Source organism: Pundamilia nyererei, unplaced genomic scaffold, assembly GCF_000239375.1.
Source record: "Pundamilia nyererei isolate P.nyererei 1_Seehausen unplaced genomic scaffold, PunNye1.0 scaffold00104, whole genome shotgun sequence".
Taxonomy (NCBI): Eukaryota; Metazoa; Chordata; class Actinopteri; order Cichliformes; family Cichlidae; genus Pundamilia; species Pundamilia nyererei.
In genome coordinates, this window is record NW_005187505.1 from 988,691 (window position 1) to 1,008,272 (window position 19,582).

Below are 19,582 nucleotides of genomic sequence, written 5' to 3' on the forward strand. Positions count from 1 at the left end.
GGATATTAGACTGATGGTTTGTTACAATGTCATTGTATTATGATATTAAATTAATCATGTGTAGGTGGAATCTAGTTAGCCTAAATAGCCTATATTGTGAGAATATTTGTGACTCAAACTGCTGCAGATTATGATTAATTACTCTGTAAATCACTCTAAAATAGTTTGGGGGAATTCTAGACTCAGGGGGTGGTTCAATGCATAGTAATTTTGGACATTGAAACATGTCTAAAATACCTGGTGTGACTGTAGGGATAGACTATACACTGATTTTCTGGCGCTACTGTTATCGCAAAGAGGTGCTGCAAAATGATAACAAACCGTCTTTGATGATCATTACATTTCGAGTTGATAGCTAAAAGAAAAGGGACTTCAGCCATGACCACTTCGCTTTGCTGAAGGTTGAGTCTCATTTGATGCCGTGGATTTACATGATCAGAAACAAAATCCAGGAAAGTGAGAGCAGCCGATCTCTGCAAGCCCATATAATCTGACAGCTCAGCTATGAGCTGATGTACTGGGACCTTGAGGTCTGCTTGATCTAAACTTGTGCATAAATAAGTTTATAGAAAAGTAAGATACGCTGATCTTTTGAGAATTAAAATTTTATTATTTACCTCACATAGGGTAACAAAACAAAACAGAAGCACATGATATAACTTTTCAGGAGTTTGTGGTTTGAGCTCTTAATTGGAATTAGCCCAGTCAGATAAGACTGGAAGTCAAGTTTGAAAGCGCTGATAAAAGTGAGTTTGGACCCTGAGTTTAGTTACATTTTTTGGTTAAAAATTAAATTGCTTATATAATTTTATATACATTTTTTGATATTTGTATTTGTATATACAAATAGTTTCATATAAAAAGCAATATAATAATCTAATTTGTTTTTAAACTTTGCAGGACACTGGAAATGGCATGGATAAACGGCATCTCCACTACTGAAAAAAATATGGACAACTTCTTTCCTCAAAAGGGTTTGAGATCCTTTTGAAGAGCTTGGAACAGCTGGATTAGGGTGTCGGTCCACATCTCTTTCTGGTGCTTGTTGGTGATACGAGCCAGGGTCTGAGTGGTGTACACTAACGTCAGCACTGTCCTCTCAAAGTCCTGCCAGCTCAGAGGTTGGCGCCGCTGGGTGAGCTCAGCCGTCAGACGCCTGATGTCGGAGAGCCTTTTAGGCAGTACTTCCTCACAGATGACTTCCAGCTTTTCCACACTTCTCAGGGAGGCCAACTCCTCATCTGGAATCAGCAGGGTGTGTCCATCACCTTGTATCTGCATTCCACCCAGCAGAATCTGGGAGATAGATAGGCATCCACTAAATTCACATTCACATATATAAGCAGCTAACTGAAAAATGGAGTTGCTACCAAGGTCACGTCCTGTTAACGGCTATTTCAATCTGTTCCAAAGAGCCTAATCATCTAAATATTTTGAAATGAGCTTAAGATGGCATAAGAAAGTAAAATATCTTTTTCATCAATGTCACCAAAATATCTCACATTCCTGCTAATGATTAGGAGCACAGCAGCAGTACACAGTGTTTTGTTCTAATCAGCAGGGTGAGGCCACAAATGTGTTACTTTTAGAAGTCTTGTGCACATTCTAAGCATACTGGTTTCCATTAAAGAAACACTAGTTCATGAACTATTTCGGGGCCGCAAGAACTTAACTGACCTCAAAAAGCAGCTTGATGTCCTCCACCGAGTGCTGGAATGTGGGGTTGATCAGTGAATATGTTCCCCGTTTTATCCTGTATGCAGATGGGTACAGCACTAGAACACACAAGAAGAAAAAATTGGATTATAGAATCTCCCTTTTCAAAAATTAAGGCAGGACATTATTTATTGTGACATTTATGCGGGAGGGCCAGAGGTTGAGTAAACACATATTCATTACTGTTCAAATATTATGTATGTGGTTGAGACTTGGGCTCCAGCTGTGAAGAGATCAACTGGTCTTTGACCTGAGCCACAGTTGCTACAAGCACCAGCGGCCTGGTGCCCCCAGAGGTGCGATATCTGCTTATTGACTCGTGGAAGGGCAGGTGTAACTGACCTCATTTGGTCAGGCTTCAAAGTGTCACCCCATATTTGTAGCAGACGGGGGATCTCATAATGTGAGGTGTCCTGATACGGCTGGAATGAAACCCCTCACTTTCAGCTAGAAACAGTTGCTGCTGCCGCCTCATTTCTGTGATAAAATTGAGCAAAATCCATATTTTCCTGGAAGTGATAACAAGAGGCTAAACCTCACATCTAGAGGTGGACAGCAGCTAACATTACTCACATACTTTCCTAAGTATCTGATGTACTAACAATTAAGCACGGGGCTATTTTGGAATATTTTGTTTTTAGCCTAATTCAGAGGTTTTTAAAATTCTTTTTAAATGCACATTGTACAGTGTGATGAAACTTCAGAGTTCATAATTCTGGACCACCAGAGTGAGCTGCTCTATAGAGATGTGAAATTGGAAAGAAAAATCCAGCAGAAGCCTAGCTCAGGATCTAGAGGAGATTCATCAGGTCCTTCAGTTGATCTGTCTGCCGATCACTGAAGCCTGATCAGAAATGGTCTCAGTGGAAGAGTGGCTCTCAAGAAGGAAGGGGAACAGAGAGAAAGGGCTGGGGTAAGTTAAATTACACAAGAACTGATACGGTTAATCCCATTTTACAACTTTTGTTACAAATCGAGTCAATTAGTTCACTGGTCTAAAATGAAAAATAACATTATGGTCTAAATTGTCTAAATGACATAGCTGTGTCTAAGAAATGATTTGTGAACTTCCTTAATCTAGCAACACATTTGCATTATAATATTTTGGATAGGAGTCCTGTGTGACAGTGAACAGATATTCCTACTGGCAAGTTTATTTCAGGCTAAAAGAAAGATTAAGAGTCACACGAGAATGTGCAGGGTCTGTTTGTAATAATATAACTTTGAATACTGCCCAGACTTTGAAAACTTTTTTATGTATCTCTGTTATCTCTCCAAGAACCATTTTTGTTAATGTAGCATCAGGAGAAGGAACTGAAAATCAAATTTGATTTGCACAGAAGGAGGTCCATCCATCCATCCATCTTCATCCGCTTTATCCGAGGCCGGGTCACGGGGGCAGCAGCCTAAGCAAAGGAAGGAGGTTTCACAGTATAATGAATTAAGGGAAAACTTCCTCTAGGGTTCTACAGCTGTTCAGCTCTCTTTTTCCATTGCTACCCATATTCTGTTGCCGTCCAGTACTCCATTCAGCGTGTAAGCCAACACACGGAGATCTTAATGAGGTATACAGTATATAAACACTGGCATTCATGTTAATTTGGATGTCATCCTTCCTCTCTGCTACAGTGGCATCTATGGATTCCTGCTTCACCAATTCTGCAGTAATGATCAGCTTGACTGCCTGCAGCATCGCTGGCCAGATACATTTAGCTTTATAGCAATTGTCAGGCCAGCCAAAGCCACACAAATTGGCAGAGCTCCCTATGTACCTGCTTCCTGCTTGGGCGACTGCCAGTCTCAGCTCTGGCCTCCCTTTCGCAGCACAGCCACTGCTCTCAATGTAAAGAAATGTGTAGCTCCACATTTCCATGTTGGGGTTCCAAAAATCTGGCACATCTGTGTAATCTTTAGCATGTTACCTCAGTCCTTCCACCTGCCCCACCGTCAGGGGCCATAGCCAGACGTTGTGAAATCTCAAATAAACACTGTCTAACTCCACCTTTTCCTATAATATGAATTTGGGTTTCAAGGATCAAAACATATGTACTTATTGTAAATTCCAAATGCAGATGAAATGCTGTTCACGACCCTCATCATAATGTCAGAAATCAATAAAAGTTCAAACACTTCTAATGGAGAAGTTTGAACTTGTTGAAGAGTGACTCTGAAGCAATATAATATGCAACATGCACAGTTGTTCCAACCCCCAAACACCAAAGACAAGTAGAGAGAAGATTTCCCCAGATCAAGTACTAACATCCAACTCTAAGTGGATGACAACTTGTAGGTGAAAATGTATACTCCTCATTGAGTATGCAGCTCCCAAATGCATCAGGTATTGTGGAGGAGCGATGCCTGTGCAGACATATTAGTTACCGAATAGATACGGTAGCTTCAGCGGGCCATTGCTAAAGTAAACAATACAACACCCGAGGGTGCTCATTAGAACAAGGGTTATATCGTTAAAGGATTGAGGCGATGCGGGGAAATGACAGCTTGGAGGCCAGCCCAGCGCTGATTTACATCTAAAATTAATAATCTGTAATTTACAGAAAAAGGCTCTGCTACTACTACAATAGTCCTTTGGCATGTAGGAAAGTGTGTGTTTTATGTTTATAGCAGCTCCAATAGCACTTTGGAATAAAAATATTATAGCTTGTTATAGTTGGAGCTGCATTAGTGTATATGTGCACAGGCAATAACAGTAATTCTAGTCATTCCATTAAATTGTTCGATTTCTCCCAGCACAATATTGTGAAGGCGATACTGACTTAGAGGAAAGATAGGTAGGAGCACACACTGGATATCTAAATGAATCATGCTTAAAGATTACAATGAAAATGAACTAGCTTATAAGTTTGAGACACTGTGACTGACAATATGGCCAATAACAAAGAAAAAGGGCACATACACGTAGAAAGGAGCTAATGAAGGAGCACAGGTGGTTGTGAAGGTCAGGTAGAGATAACAGATGTGAGAAATTGAGGCCACTGCAGGATAGATATTCAAGATATTGTTCATTCTGTTACAAGCAATAAATAAATTATTGTCATTTAGCGCCTGCCCTCACTGCAGGACAGTCTTCTTTGCATCGTGGATTTTAGCTTTGAGGAACTGCATGAACAAAAATATGTCACTGTGGAATTTCACATTCCCCAATGGATGACCAAATAGAGTGCATAATAAAGTAAATGGAAAAGAAATATTTCGACACAGCTGGTGAAGGGCAGACAACAACAGATGATTAATGGTGCAGAAAATGTACTGAACTTTGCCGTGACAACATATAAAATCCAGGAATTTATCATAGTGAAGGAGAAATAATGATATTTAGTCTTTTTTGATTACCAACCGCTATGCAAAACTAATGTCTTTGATTATGCCGCGTTAATGTGCAATATTTATGAATGTGAAAGTGACATCTCAGCTTTAATCACTACGATTGTATCACATGTAAGTGAGGAGGCTGGTGAAGGTAGGCTGTCCATATATGTTAGAGCTGGATTTTTCAGGCTTTTCCATGAAGTTGTTTTTGGTGGGTGGGGGGTCGGGAGGTAGGGGTCGGCTAACGTGCAGGCGAACAAACCATCACGAGGTGATTCATTCTTATGAGCAAATTTTTCTTTTTTCTCATTTTCAGCTTGAATGTTTAATATACTGCTGATGTCCTTTATCACAACATATCAGCTTTCCATGCTGCTTGTTCTAAGCCCATTCACCCGTCATGCTCCCCTCCCTCCTTCGGCGCTCCAAACAATCAATGTTTGGATGGGCAGGCTTCCCCCCAGTGTCATTATGTAGAGGCAGGGAACTTGTAATCTCCCGCTAACTGCTTGCAAGGAGATGAGGGAACAACAAAGATCCATTAATTAGCTGGGCTAAATGGTACTCCTGGCTGGAAGGATGTCTTGACGAAGACAGAAAGAGAGAGAAGGAAAAACAATCAAAAACAGAAAAAAAAAAACCCCAAATGAATGTCTGGATCCCTCCAGCGTACGATAAAAGAGGGTGAAAAGGACACAGGATACAATGAAATCTTCCCTGCAATGGACCATCTTCTACATTTCACTATATCTCCAAATAATAGAAAATGGTAAAATCCCAATCCATGACAGTATTGTAGTGAGAGAGAGATTTAAATTCTACCATTTATGATGTAAACACAGATCATCATAAATACTGCGAATAACTGTGAGGCCAGCAGTAGTAAAGCCCAGCTGCAATAAAGTCATGCAGTGGTGCCAGGGAAGCTGATATATACTGGGGACAGTGGTGACAACTGGAGATATGGGAGAAAGGTTGCAGTTTCTCCTGGTTCCCCATCACCCACACTCCACCTCATGGAGGTGTGAGCTTAGCCTTTAATAACCCACACAAGCCTGGGCACATTCCCAACTCATCACTTGGTTAGTTTCTTCTGTGATTAGTTGGTGTCACGTTTACATGCAGTGCCCTTTAACATTGTTTTTCAAAATATGCTAATGTTGTGAAGAGGCCTATAAAACCTATCGCAAGAAGAGATGATTCAAGGTCACATGATCCAGCTGTAACTAAGCTTCATCAGATTGGAAAGTTTTAGGCCTAATCTTAAAAGTAGAGAGGGTATCTATTCTCAGTACCAGTGTTCAATAGCTCTATTGTCTTATTCCAACTAAAGAGATGGGTTTGCAACCAGCAACTGCTAAACTACTAAAGTTGAAGTCATGTCATGAACCGCTGTAGATCTGATGAAGCAAAACAGGAAAACAGGTCTAAATAATAACAGCTTCAATGCTTCTTATTTCAGAAGCAAAGTCCAAAAGTCAAGTCCAAAAATCCTTTAGTCAACGAAGCATTTAGCTGGGGAATCCAACACAAAGAACACAAAGCTAAGGAAACACACAACTATATGCAACAAAAGACAAAGGAACACTGAGACAACATATATACAAAAGGTAATGCAGGAAGAGGAGACGGGTGAGGACCAAAACCAAGCTGAAGCCAATCAGGGAATCAGTGAGGACAGGGACAGGAACAAAAGCTACACTCAACATGAATAAAAACGGAACCCTTTAAAGTAAAGACAGACAACAAGATGGAGTGAACATGAAGACAAAGATGACAAAGACAAACAGAGATGAGACAGAAGGAGGAACAGAAAAAGGGGAACTAATTAAAAACAACCCTAAAGTTACTGTTTTAACAGCAACTGAAGGAACAAATAACAAAGCTAGAAAGACAAAACTTGTAAACACAAAGGAATTAATGAGTAAAAAAATTAAACACTAACAATAACAGAAACCTAATCCAAAGATCACATAACTTCAAAACTACAAAGAATCCTGAACTTGAAAATTCAAAACCCTGGGTCCAAAACCGGGTGACCACTTGTTTAACCATTCACAGAATGATCGCAGATCAGTTGCTCACTACTTCCTAAAACTTGTTGGCTTGTTGGTGGTTTAGTAATTGGTTGAAGACCAAACCAGACCTGAAGGCCAGACAGAGATTGTAGAGTTTGCATGGAAAGTCCCTGACACTCACCAACGCTGGCCGAGCAGTACTGAAACTGTGAAAAGTGAGACAGAAGCAGGAAACATTTACTTTCAAGTTAAAAGCTGTGCCTAGTGTTTGCAGACAATCCGATGTCTTTACTGCAAATTCTGCTAATCACCAAAGAAATCACAAAGAGATTTTTGGTGCAGGACTCTCTTCGCTGTTGATTTCACCTACAGACACAAACCTAAAGACAGTACTTGCCAACCAGTTTGGGAATACTTTTCAGTTATGTATGACAATGTTAGACTGTCATACTGGTGTCATACTGCAAACTGACCAATGACTGATTGTCATGAGTGCTATTCACAGAGCGCTGAATGGCTACAACCACATCGTTGTAAGATGATGAATGATGAAATATATACTCTTAGGCTCTCTCTTTGATTCAGCAATGGCTGCCCAAATCAGCGCTCCTCACTGTCCTGAATGTGCACATCCTCATCACTGAAAGAGCGGCTGCTGGCCTGTACATGTAAACAGAGCAGTCCTGGACTGATTCTATGCTGTGCTATCCACTCCAGTGTGAACTGAGCTGCTTGCAGTGAGATTGTAAATAGAGAACTGCTGTTTCCCTCAACTCCAGGAACATTTCTGAACATTAGCTTCACTTTCTTTCTGCTCTTGTTTTCAGCAGCAGTGGGCAGTTGTTGACAACACAGACAATTAATGCATGTTCAGAAACTTTTTATTGACAATGTCACTTTGGATTTTTGATTTATTGCTGAAGGGGGGAAAAAGTCTTACAAACTTTTAATAAAACAATGATTAAAAAATGATTTCCTGGATTTTGGTGATATGGTATAACAATGTAAACAATTCTGAACTTTCTTTGTTTTTGCTGGCTTCAGCGTCATGTGACTTGTCTACAGATTTCAAGGCCTGCGAGTGATGAGAAAGGAATTTCCTCAGTGAGTAGATCCAGTAACAACAGGCCAGTCATTTTTCGCTGGAAAACGATCTGCTGATGTCCTGCAAACTGCAATGTTCCTGCTAACTGAAGAGGATAAACACATTCTTTCACAGCTGGAACCACAGACTCGTACCAGGACTCAGCCATCACAATTTGACTCTGTCTCTGTCTTCTAGTAATATTTTAAATGATCCCACAAATGAAAACAGAATAATTTGTGAATGCAAATATACTCAATGGTGATAAAATTGCAATTTATCTCATAATAGAGAGACACTAATCAGACTCTTAATAATTGCGCATTTAGACCTAATTACCAGAGCTTGTGTGCCAACATACCTTTCCTGTGGTGCTGACTGGCAGCACAGTAGCTGCACAGGTAAACAACAGTGAGTAAAGTCCACCACTGTGCCATGCTGATGCTCACAACCAAGATCCACTCGTACAAATCAGTACACACTCTCTTCTTTCTGAGTTCTGTCTCTCAGTCATAAATGAACATCTCAACGATGAATGAGAACCCTCCTTTCCACTTCATAGGCTTTGTGCATAGGATCATCTTTCACTGTTTTCAATTTTCTTTTGTCCCCTCCCTTCTTCATCTACTTTCAATTCTTTTTTTTTTTTTTTTTTCGTGTGTGTTCTCTTCTCAAGCCAGGGTGTCTGGGCTCTCATCTGGAATTCATCAGAATTTTGGGAAAGCCTGCCCTCTTGGCTGGACTTTTCTTACAGCTACTGGATGGCTGCTTTACTGGCTGAGTGGTTCAGCCACTGAGTGACTCTTCAGTTGACCAGGCAACTGAGCAAATGGTTGAGTGGCTGACGAAATTGCTAACTGAACATAATCACATCCACTGAGCCACAATCAAGCCAGTTATGAGAGCGATGGACTACTCAGGATAATAACTAATTTGACCACATTTATCCCATCACACTGTAGTCAGAGGTCAGACATGGGACAACAGCTTTTTTTTTCATTTATTCACAACATTTGAAGAAAGAAGCAGCCTGAAGTCCAAATAGGTTGTAAATAAGCCAACAGTTCTAAGAAATAGTTCTTTTAACCCCCCCCCCCTCCAAATCTTCTGGATAGCAGACAGTGACAGATGCTATTTGGCTGTACACTATGATGGAGGTTAGTGCAGTTTATCTTCCACAAGTGACATCAAACCAATATTTGAGATTATTTTAGCTTCATAAGAAAATGGCCCAGGTGGGTGCTTAGAATAGAATAATTCTGGTATTTGCCTTTTATTTCCTTTAAGTATGTCTGGGTCACCTGAGGGTTCCTTAAGCCCCTTGCTTACTGCCCTACTACTTTATAGCCTGTGTACTTGTGATCCCAAATCTCAGCATTCGATTACTGCAATCTATAATAAATGCTAGTGATTCTATTTACTCACTAAAAATAGAAACTGTCCCCCTTAAGCAGATTAACATTTTTGTTGTTGCTATATGCTTAAATTCTTGGTTATTTTATTACATTTTTCAAATTCATCTTTCAGGAAACAAAGCCCTGCCTTAAAAGAATTGTTTAGATGCAGGTAGGGACCCCAGTTCTGCCGCAGGTGTATTCCTGCTAAAAGGGAGTTTTTCCTTCCCACTGTCGCCAGGTCCTTGGCTTGAACAAAGAGGGTCTTTTGATTGTTGGGGGTTTCTCTCTATCGTTGTAGAGTCTTTAACTCACAATATAAAGTGCCTTGAGATGACTGTTGCTGTGATTTGCTACTATGTTAAAAAATGGATTTGAAAAAGTTGAAAGTACATCAAGAAAACCCGACTGGAGACAAACAACTAGTCAACATCAACAACGCTGTGAGGACCGCTCAGAGCATCTTGATTAAAGGCTGTCAAGACTCTCTCCCCAAGTCTATATTCTCTCCTCCACAGTGCCTTCTGCTCTTTGTTGTCACAGAATATGTGCAATAAACACGCAGTACGCCTTCTTGTGCCAAGGCATATAATAGCCTGTGTAGGTGCTTTTGGATTTCAGATAGTATGCTTTCTTGGCTGATTCTCTAAGGCTGTGTCTGCTAAAATAAAGGAGATAATATTCCAGTGATGGTCTTGCGTAAAAGCAGTTAAAAAGACAGACACTTGTGGCCCTGCAGTAGATTAGAGAGCAATAATTAATTATTCAAATAGAGTCTAACGATATCAAACTTAAATGCTTATTTTAACAAAAACAAAGGTGATAAGAGCTAGTTTCTTATCGACACTATGCCATTTGAATAAACAATGAAGTCTACTTTCTGCATGAAGTTAACATCCACTTTTTGAATGGAAAGCCACTGAAGTTTCACCATTTGACAGAAGCATCAGTAGTTTATGTCAACAAATGCATTTAGATATGATCGCACAAGACAAATAGTTCTCTCATTTCATTTGAGTAGTAAATGAAAAGTCAGTGAGACGTTTGGGAAAACCTTCAACTGAATTTAACAGTGTGAAAAATGACACAATTCATGCATTTCATTTTAGTGTGCCCAAAAAAATCTGATGGGAAATAAAGTGAAGAAGGTGCATGGAAGGATTATACAGCATGCAGCATAACAAAAATATTTTTTTTTAAAAACAGCTCATCCTGCTTGATTAGGAGACATAAAGCATAGAAATGGTAATTTAGTGATATTAAGAAATTTGATTCATTTACACAGCTCTGAATTTATGTGCTTTTGCTTTACTGCCACCATATGTTTGCATCTTTGCTAGTAGCAGATGGGCGCCCAAGGTATAATGCCCTCAGCTTTCTTTAACCTACTCAACACAAAACACAGTTGCAAGGATGAGAACTCTGGAAGAGTGCCTCTGTGGGCAAGCTGTAAGTCTCGTTCGCATGCGATTCACATGAGTAACACGTAAGGCGCAGGCAGATGGCGTTCTGAAGGGCAAAACAAAAGCCCAAAACATAATTCTCTGCTGCTTATGTCCTTTGTGTTTGCCTGCAGGTGCACAGATTTAACTACTGTAAGACAAGAAAAATGGTAATGACCCCTGAGTGCGTGAGGTTGTACAAACACAGTCCGATCATGTGCAGTGTGAAAGAGAACCAGTTCTCTTGTCTCTGTAACCATGAGGGGGCAGTGTTACGACACAGATCCTGAGTGATCCACAATTTCCCAACTTATCCAAGATCCTGCAGTGATTGCTGCTGCTCCCCAACTCTTTTGACGATGGTGCATGAATTCCAAAATAATTGAATTCTATTCAGATAAGGTCTGGCAACGTGAATGCAGCCACTTAAGAGAGATCAAAGAGGTTGTTTGGGTTCAAACCAGGTGGGGACCCTCGAGACATCCTTTAGTTTAATTGCTTCTATGCTGCAAATCAGTGGAATGCCTCAAATATGCAAATTTACACGAGGCCACTGCACATCTGAACTTGCACGAGGCTTGCTTAACAGTCGAATTGCTATCACGCGAAAAGTCTGCAGCTGCAGTTTTATGTTATAATGCAATGAGTCAGGATAATAAATAAACACCTGATCTGATTGTGCAAATAAAGAAAATGCTGAGATTCGGACCGCTGGGGCTTGGTACCATTGCCCAGCTAAGAGACTGTGACTCATTGGGAGTGTTTGGAAGAATAGCGAAAACTTGTCATTTTATGATGTAGGTAGTTATTGGTTTGACATATTGCTGCAAGTAAAGCCTGGAGACCACAGCAAGCGACTGCTTATACACGTTTAAACACATTACCTGGGGAAAATGCTTCCAGAGCATATACAGTACTGTTAATATACATGCATATAATGTTGTTCAGTTCAATGTTTCTTTTTAGTTTTAATCCTCAACCAAATCTCTGCTGAGACACCTTCCTTTTTAATTATTTCACTGTAAATGACAATTGGTTCTTGCTTTGTGCTCAAGGTTGCAAAGAGGTAAAAATAAAAATAAAATAAAAATCACAAGGACCATATTAAAATAAAATAAGAAATGAAAGTAAATATCAGAGACTAGGTTGCAGAGAAAAGTGCATCATGAGGATAAATACAACTTAGGAGTCCAGGCTTTAGAGAAAGAGTGAGAAAAGTTTGAGAACAGTTAGAAATGAACTCTTAGAGTTTAAAACCAAGATCTATTGATTGACCATAGTTAGTGGCAGCATGGCAGCCGTCACAACAAGTGAGGCCAGTGTGAGAATGGGCTGTCTAGAGAATCTCTACCTACCTGGCAGGAGGCACATCACACTTCAAAACAACTCAACAAAATACTGCGAGCATGTGAGTGCTCAACCACAATGCCTAATCATCATACCTCAAGCAGAATAATTACCTCGACTGTCCATCACACCTCTGCAAACAATTTCATCAGGGCTCGTCAGCACAGAAGCACAGTCACAGCACTGAGTCTTTAAATGGAGCTAGCATGTCTTGGACAGCTTGGAATGTCACGATCAGCCCTCGTGGGTGCCGGGTGTCTCCAAATCCTAAAAAGTAGGTACTTGTCTGCCTGATATATCCTACACACTAGAGAGGAGACAGCTACAGCAGCATGTTAGCCTAAACAGGCCACCTGTCACATTACTTTGGCATGCAGTATTTATTACCAAACAATATCCCAATTAGCCATGACAGGAAACAAAGCTTTGTAACACTTGAGAAATTAATAGAACGTGTTTGCAAAAATCATGTTGCTAATTTTCTCCTATGTTCTCCTGTTTGACCAATTAATTTATAATAGCCTGATTCATAGTCAGCTGTGCAGCCATTATTACAATGCACGAGTGTAAAACAGCAAAACAACATAAATAACTGTCTTCGCAGTTTAAAACCACAGACACACTCATTAACATGATGTATAGCATAGATTTTAAATTCTTTTCTTTCTTTTTTTTCCCAATAAAAGCTACCACTTTCAGACAGTGGTGTTGGGGAATTATGAACACAGAAAAGTAGCATCAGATTTTTATCCACCATGCAATACCATCTGGAAAGCATCTGATTGGCAACAACTTCAATTTTCAGCTTGACAATTATCCCAAACACATTGCCAATGCAGTAAAAACGTACCTGGACAGAAAAGCACACAGTGGCTCACTACCAGTCTTGGGTTACCAAGAGCCCGGACTTCAACACTACTGAAACATGTGGGAACGTCTGGACAGAGAACGTAACAACATCCAAAGAAAAGGTTTGGATGTCCTTCGAGAAGCCTGGATAACCATTTCTGAAAACTACTCAAAGACATTAGTAGAAAGCTTGATTAAAAGAGTTCAGGCTGTGCTGAAGAATGAAGGTGGCTTTAGAAGGGACACACATCCAGAAGTTGCAGTAGTTGCTGCAGAGAGGGATATTTTATTTCAAGCCAACAGGAAAATAATCACGGAAATAGTTTAAAGAGACATTACGAACACATAGAAATGCATATTAGCTACGCAGCATAATTTTTCCCAGCACTGAATGCCACTGGAATGTACTTCATGCACTTCATACCTTTCTTTGGTCACTAGCAACTTGGCTTTAAACATATTATCTCCCCCTGCTGGTACTGCAATTTGCCGCAACTTGTGCATGCACGTCCATTTCACGGTAAAGTGGGAAATGGACATGGTGGACTGGCGTGTCTATTGTATGCTTTGCCGTGATATCGGGGTGTCCATGTATGTTTGCGTGTGCCAAATAAATTGATTCATCTTTAAACAAAATATATTTAATCAAATGAGGCGTACTCAGAACTTTTGCACAATACTCTCAAAAAGCTAACATAAAGCCAGATCAGTGTCAGATTATAGTCATTTAGGCAAATGTGTTTCATCTTTTATGTTCCGCATTAGCAGCATGATACCAAAACCTGCTGAAATGTGACTGAATAAATTGATACTGCAAATTGGCTACACTTAAATCAAACAGCTTTTGGTACCTAAAAGGTGTTTTGTGCATTCACATGTAGATTATCTTCATAGAGTTAATTCAGTCTATGCTTTGGAACTGCACCAAAATGGGCAACACTATTAATGCCTCTGGGCTCCCCATGAGCCCAGAAGGCCACAGTCACTGTCTTTGTTATAATTTATATAATTGCACAATTTCTTCAAAATGTGGACCCCTGAAATTGCAGATAAAAACTTTTGTATTTTACTAAATCAGCCCAAGTCTTTAGTTTTAATACCTTTAATATTTTAGATGGTGTTATGCTGACATGGTGAATATTCTTTTAAAAAATACATTTCATCAAATTATCACTGACTAACTGATATGCACTCAAAGTAGGGCAGGGAAATAATCCACTGAAGGGAAAATTAACGGGCTCCCAGAAAAAAAAAAAAAAAAAAAAACACCCGGGGAAGATGTGTGCGGCTGCTCAACAGGGGCCCACAGCTCATTTTACCCAAGGCCCTTTGGCCGATTATGTTTCGAATGAAAAATCATGTCTATGCATAAAATAATGTTATACGCTGAAAAAACCCCTCTTCTTGTGTACTTTCTGGAACGCAAGAGGAAAAGAACAAAATGTTCACAGAACAGAAATCAAACATATAGTTTGACTAAGCATGTTTGTAGTTCTTAAAAAATAAAAGATCCATGTTCATATGACAACAGAATTAAAGCTGGGCTATCTTTAATTTATCATATAAATTTAATATCCATTAGATTTCTAAACGTAATGTTTTAGGTTTTGCAACCAAAGGGCTAAGTTAAATTTATCTTAAATTATGAAGTTAATTAGCAAACTAGGCAACACTAATTGCTTGTTTTCGCCTTCAGAATAATAGTATGGAAATCTGACTGTGGTGTAAGGACTTTTCTGTCATGTGAAAGTAAAGCAAAGCTAATAATTCATTAATCTCAGGATCAGGAAAAGTTTACAGGATTTAAAGGAAAGCCAACCATCTCCCCGTGCCCCACAGCCGTCCAACTGGTTGCTTGTATCTCGAATAACGATGGATGTGTACACTTCATTTCCTGTAATCATGCGCCGCTCATGCTTGCTTGTGCGTTAGCGGATTTCAGCATGTTAATGAAAGGTACTCATTGAGTCATGGTGAAAGACAAACGCATGGGCAGAGCAACATCACTCACCATGATCATGACCGATGCATGAATTGGTCTCACGATTTCCAGTTACAGTTATTAACTGGTCATGAGTAATGAGGAAGTAGTTTTCTGGGCCTCATCATAAGTGCCTCAGTATTAACACACTCGAGAGAGGGGAGTCACGATGTGAGCCACAAGCATAGAAACACACTGACTCAAGCTTACATAAAACAAGGTAATGAGAACGCTCCGGCGCATTTATTTATTTAGTTATGTTTTTAGGAAGTACTTGTGTGGATACTTATGAGGAAATTCAATTAAAATGGTTTTCAAAAAATAATTCAAATTGATGTTTGTATTTCTAAGTTTTACTTGATTGTAAATACAATTTTAATCTTTACCTTTAAAGGGCTTATAAATCAACCTTATCTAATGTTATCATAGAAATAGGATAACCGAATAAGTTTTATGTAGTAAAGCCCATTTGGCAAAATGAAAATGTACTCACAGCAAAAGTATAGCCAACATTTGACTTTGGAGGAATCTTTACTTATATTTACTTGGGTTTAGGGATCAAGACAGATCTCGGGCTGCCTTTGTTCCGACTAATGCCAACTTGTTCTTGTTCCGCCTAACAGGGAAATTTGCAAGCTTTCAAATACAAGCTCTATTCTGTGGTTGATGGATAAAGTCAATTAATTAATCTAACTTCTGCAGCTGAAGCTTGTTGCCAACTATACAGCAGATTGCATTCATTGAAGCCCGGTATTCTCTTTGTTACGATTTGAGTTGATGAGCCACAAATGCACCAGATTAATAACATTTTGACAGTGAGAAAAGCTGAAACGATCTCTGTCTGGAAACAGGATACTGTTTTTAGAAAGTTTTTAGGACTCTATTGAGTGCTGTGGAAAAGTTAGTGCAGCCAATTATTCAGTAACATGTAGAACCACCGTTAGACAAAATTGTGGTCTTTTAATTTCCTACCACAGCATTTCAATCAGGTCGCGGTCTGGACTTTGACTGGGCCATTGCAACACCTTGATCCTTTTCACCTATTCTGATGTAGATTTAATGGTTTGTTCCGATGCAACTCTGCAGATCTACGCCATGATGGCATGCTCTTCTAGAGAGAAGTGGTTCTCTCATAGCAGTCCTTCCAATAAACCCAGTTTCTAATGAACTTCAACATTTAACAAGCTTAACTGTTTAACTAGTAGAGTCATTCACTTTTTTGCAGTCTCTCTCAATCCAGATGTTCCCAGATGTTATGGTGAATTTGGTCCGATGTCCACTCCTGTGGCATTACGTTAACACATACTCTACCTAAATGATCCTGACCGGCAAACTGCCAATACTTCTGTTTTGATGGTTACACCTGCTGATGATCAATTGATCAAGTGTATCTGGTTAGCAGATCCTTACCATTTTAATTCTCGTGGAAGCAATAAGGATGTAGTTGATATAGGGGCTGCACAGTATCTCGAGAAAACTTCATCATAGGAAACAGTGTAAAGTAGTTCTAATAGAATTAAACTCAGTTAAATATTGTCCCCCACTTATATGTACGTAAAAGATGCGTCAGTAAATGTTTAACGTTTTGTAGGATTGGCTTATGTATCTAAAGTAAAGCTTCTATTAAGTCAGTTAAAGAAATTTCAACCTGAACAAACAGTACTCCAGAAGGTGTATGATCGTGTATTGTGAAGACAGAGATGAGGGAAAAGGCTAGGGGGAAATATAAGAAAGAACTTGAGGTCCTGGTGAGCTCTGATATTACTTTGAGTACAAGCTAATGAGCTGTTCAGACAAACAGAGACTGCAGAAGGAGTCTAGTGGTCAATTTCATGAAAAACACACAGTCAAAATTCCCCCTGAACACACTACTACATCTTTGTTTTTTCTGTGGGTGATTATTACAAGGTAGAAGTAGTCTCATTGCTTTCCTGCCAGTAGAACACATAATAACAGTAATATCTTCCAATATAAAACAGAGCTTTTCCTGCAATTATGGCAAACCTAGTTCAAAAGTATTATACTTTTCTTCTTGTTCTTTCTAGGGTGTGTGCATCTGCATGAAATAAAACATTACATTTGAGTCTTTTTCAGCATGCTAGACAGGCTCTGCATCAGTCTCTATTAGACACCTGTGTCTCTTGTGGCAGCTTCCTTGACCTCAGCGGATGAAAATGTTTCTCCACCTGTACAGAACAAAACTGGAGTCCTGTGAGACATCATGTGTAAGAATGAAAGATGGGAAGTGGTAGACACAGACTGAACCCAGCAAATGAGGTCTAGGGGGCTGTGTAGTGTGTGTATTAATATTTTTAGTGTGAGGTGGGAGGTCAGTATAGGGAGGTGGGATGAGGTGTTCATTCTTTTCTCCGATATGGAAAGCTGTGTAACACATCAAAGCATGTGCAGCCCAGATTCCAGATGGCCGATAGCAGTCTGTGGCCTTCTGATGATCATGCATTGCTCCATTGGGAACTGTTAGGGGGGCTGGCTTCGGCTACTTGTACCTGGAAGACGCTAAATAGGTCTGATGAGGAAGGAAAAGATGTATCGTCATAGACTGAACGTCATAGAAAACATGAACTTATGGCACGACAGCTATTTTATTTAATGAGAAGATTTCTAAAGGACGGGAGATTCTGAACCTGGAGGTCACAAAAAATGCTTTTAAATAAAATTAAATAAAAGCACAGGCTCAGATGAGTGAAAGAAAAGAAGTGACTCAGATTAATTGAAAAACCCCTCTAAATAAGAAAAGTGAAAAAAAAACATTTTGTAAAGTGAGGAAAAAAATAATAATAAAAGATGAGTAGGGAAGAGCAACCAGGAAACACATAGTACAAAGACTGACTGAAAAACAAAAAGGCTTTTCGAATGGCTACAAATCCACTCAGAACTATTGGTAGAAGCTGAAAAAGCTTTAAAAGAGGGTCAACAGAGAGTAAAATAATTAAAGTTCAAAACATGCCAAAAGCCTATATGGCCTTTGGCAAAAAGTACTTGGTTTATGGTTTGACTCAGACTTCCTGCTGGGATGCCAGAAATTCAAAAGAAAGAGTCTTTGCACACATGAATTCTTAAATACTTGCATTTGATCAAGGAAAAAACAGCATGCGCAGCAACAGTGTGAGGTACTGCTCAAGGTATTTTATACTTTTAAAGTTCAGCTTTCCAAAATGTCTCATAGGCTTTGTATCAAGGAAAATTCTTTAGTAAGTTTTTACTTTAAAATGTGTTTATAGTGCTATATTGTCATTTACATGACAGGACAGACAGTAACTAAAAACATAAAGAAAAAAGTAAAACCACTTTGCAGTACAAGAAAAAAAATCAGTATTTTAGAAAGCAGAGAGGAACATGAATCGTAAGTGTTTAGGTTATTTAACCTTTCCTTTGCTAAGAACAGGAAACTGATGCGTTTACCAAAATTGGACGTCACAAAGCTCAAATCCTCTCAAGCTGCCTTGTTGACATGACAGTGAGTTCACTGTACTCAAAAAGCCTCCACAGTCACCAGATGTCAATCCAGTAGAGCATCTTTGGGATGCGGTGGAATGAGAGATTGTCATCAGGGACGTGCAGCCAACAAATCTGCAGCAACTGTGTGATTCTAACATGTCAATGCCGACCAAAATCTCAGAGGAATTTTTTCAAGCAAAAATGAAAATAATAAAAATCAGTGGCTAACTTCCTTTGAGAAAAAATGTATTATAATATCAGACCTCCTCATCCTTTTTCTTTCTGACTTATCCATTAGTATAAACTTGCCTGCAAGCACACTGCATCAGAGGAGAGGCAGAGAGGCTGTGCTGCTGAGATCACAACACTGTGCGTGTGTCAGATTGCTTTGAACACAAAAGATTCAGCGGTGGTCTGAGCTAATAATTCATTCCCACATTTTGCAAGTAATTAAAGATCCATTCTTGTAAAAAAAGGACACCGTCCTGTTGAAGGCATTCTTGCATTGCTGAGGGAGGTTTTAGTGTTTTTTCTGAGTAATTCTGTGCTTTTTATGTTCGAATAATGCTGACTATTCCCTCTGAAACCTATGGTTTCAGCCTCAGATGGAATCACAAAATCCTTATACTTAAAGATGAAGTTGGGTCCATTTGACACAGAAGTTAAAGATGGGTTTAAAAGTGAGCTTGGAGAAATCTTATGTATATGTCATAGTTCCACACCCCATATGCATGCATATACATAACTAAAACCTATTTTAAGGAAGAGCAATCAACAACAATCACAAGTTTTATCTATTAAGTGCCAGAGGTGTGGACTCGAGTCACATGACTTGGACTCGAGTCAGACTCGAGTCACATGACTTGGACTCGAGTCAGACTCGAGTCATTAATTTTATGACTTTAGACTTGACTTGAAAAAATGTTCTAAGACTTGTGACTTGACTTGGACTTTTACACCAATGA

General features: G+C 39.4%; 1 protein-coding gene across 1 annotated transcript; it reads right to left on the reverse strand.

Annotated features, from left to right (window-relative positions):
- Window positions 1-811: 811 nt before the first annotated feature.
- On the reverse strand, window positions 812-8,707 carry fam180a (family with sequence similarity 180 member A). Its single transcript, XM_005740828.1, has 3 exons — window positions 8,507-8,707; window positions 1,678-1,775; window positions 812-1,296 (listed from the first exon to the last, which is right to left on the reverse strand). The coding sequence occupies exons 1-3, from the start codon at window positions 8,580-8,582 to the stop codon at window positions 967-969; spliced, it is 504 nt and encodes a 167-aa protein (XP_005740885.1). The 5' UTR covers window positions 8,583-8,707; the 3' UTR covers window positions 812-966.
- Between the last annotated feature and the right edge of the window lie 10,875 nt (window positions 8,708-19,582).

Bases quoted from the DNA above. Each gene is read 5' to 3' on its own strand.
- fam180a (XM_005740828.1), bottom strand. From the start codon at position 8,582: ATGGCACAGTGGTGGACTTTACTCACTGTTGTTTACCTGTGCAGCTAC. The intron at 1,776-8,506 runs GTATGTTGGCAC...TGTGTGTTCTAG, and splicing joins CAGTCAGCACCACAGGAAAG to TGCTGTACCCATCTGCATAC. The intron at 1,297-1,677 runs GTCAGTTAAGTT...TCTATCTCCCAG, and splicing joins ACATCAAGCTGCTTTTTGAG to ATTCTGCTGGGTGGAATGCA.